Source organism: Octopus bimaculoides, chromosome 29 (assembly GCF_001194135.2).
Source record: "Octopus bimaculoides isolate UCB-OBI-ISO-001 chromosome 29, ASM119413v2, whole genome shotgun sequence".
In the NCBI taxonomy this organism is placed as follows: domain Eukaryota; kingdom Metazoa; phylum Mollusca; class Cephalopoda; order Octopoda; family Octopodidae; genus Octopus; species Octopus bimaculoides.
In genome coordinates this window covers 8,543,375-8,544,622 of record NC_069009.1, presented here as the reverse complement: position 1 = coordinate 8,544,622, position 1,248 = coordinate 8,543,375, and the positions used below count along the sequence as shown (strand labels likewise).

At 41.3% G+C, this 1,248-nt stretch overlaps 1 protein-coding gene across 2 annotated transcripts in view; it reads right to left on the bottom strand.

Moving 5' to 3' along the window:
• The window catches only part of LOC106868305 (poly(A)-specific ribonuclease PARN), a 68,877-nt gene that overhangs the window by 27,624 nt on the left and 40,005 nt on the right, over positions 1-1,248 (bottom strand). For both annotated transcript variants that reach the window (XM_014913496.2, XM_052977868.1), the window contains exon 11: positions 995-1,072. In XM_014913496.2, the coding sequence (XP_014768982.2) occupies positions 995-1,072 (78 nt within the window). The remainder of the gene's footprint in view (positions 1-994; positions 1,073-1,248) is intronic.

Below are 1,248 nucleotides of genomic sequence, written 5' to 3'. Positions count from 1 at the left end.
CTCACCTGTGCTGGTGCCACATAAAAAGCACTCAGTCCACTTTGCAGGGTGGCTGGTATTTGGAAGGGCATCCAGCCATCAAAACCATGCCAAAACTGACCTCACCTGAGCTTGTGTCATGTAAAAAGAACTGTCCGCTCTGTGGGGTGGTTGGTGTTAGGAAGGGTATCCAGCCATAAAAACAGACACAGAAGTCTGGTGTAATCTTCTGCTTGACTGGCACCTGTCAAACTGTCCAACCCATGCCAGCATGGAAGGCAGACATATTAAATAATGGTGATGATGATATATTCCTCCCTGAATGTGATGTTGGTCTGTTGCAGGATTACTCATTTTTGCCAACTGAATAGCAACTGACCACATGTAACCTCTCTCATGTGGAAAGCACATGGCTTAGTGGTTAGGGTATTTGGCTTACAATCGTAAAGTCATGAGTTCAATTTCCAGCAACATGTTGTGTCCCTGAGCAAGACACTGTATTTCACATTGCTCCAGTCCACTCAGCTAGCAAAAGTGAGTAGTACCCATATTTCAAAGGGCCAGCCTTGTTACACTCTATGTCATGCTGAATCTCCCTGAGAATTACATTAAGGATACACATTTCTGTGGAGTGTTCAGCCACTTGCACATTAACTTCAAAAGCAGACTGTTCCATTGATCAGATCGAGTGGAACCCTCTTTGTTGTGACCAACAGAGTGCCAGTATTGGTTCATGGACATGAATGTGTTGGGGTTCACTTGTATGAATAAATTCTCTGAGTTTTTACTCTGTTACAATGGAGGAACTTTAAACAGACATTAACTCACTCAGTAGGTAAACCTAGCTGTTCATTAGAAGAGCAATCAATACAAAGGACTAAAGAAGTCCATGGAAGGAGTGTTGTGATTGTTGTCAATATGGGCAACTAAAAGTCACATCACTTTTGTCCCTTGAAGATGGTGTGTATCCCAGGATGGCCACAAAGCAATGAAAGAAAAAAACAATAATACTGACCTGTGGCAGAGGAGAATGGAATTGGTGTAGAATATGAATGATGTCCAGTAACATGTTGTGTCCAACAACGACAGTGCCCTGGGTGAGAGAGAAAGTGAGAGATGAAGCATGGGTAGTTGTATGTGTGGTAGTAAGGGTAGTGGCAGCAGCATAGCATATATATATATATGTGTGTGTCCCCCCAACAACAGGTACAGGTCCAAAATATATATATATATATTATATATATATATATATATATATATATATATATA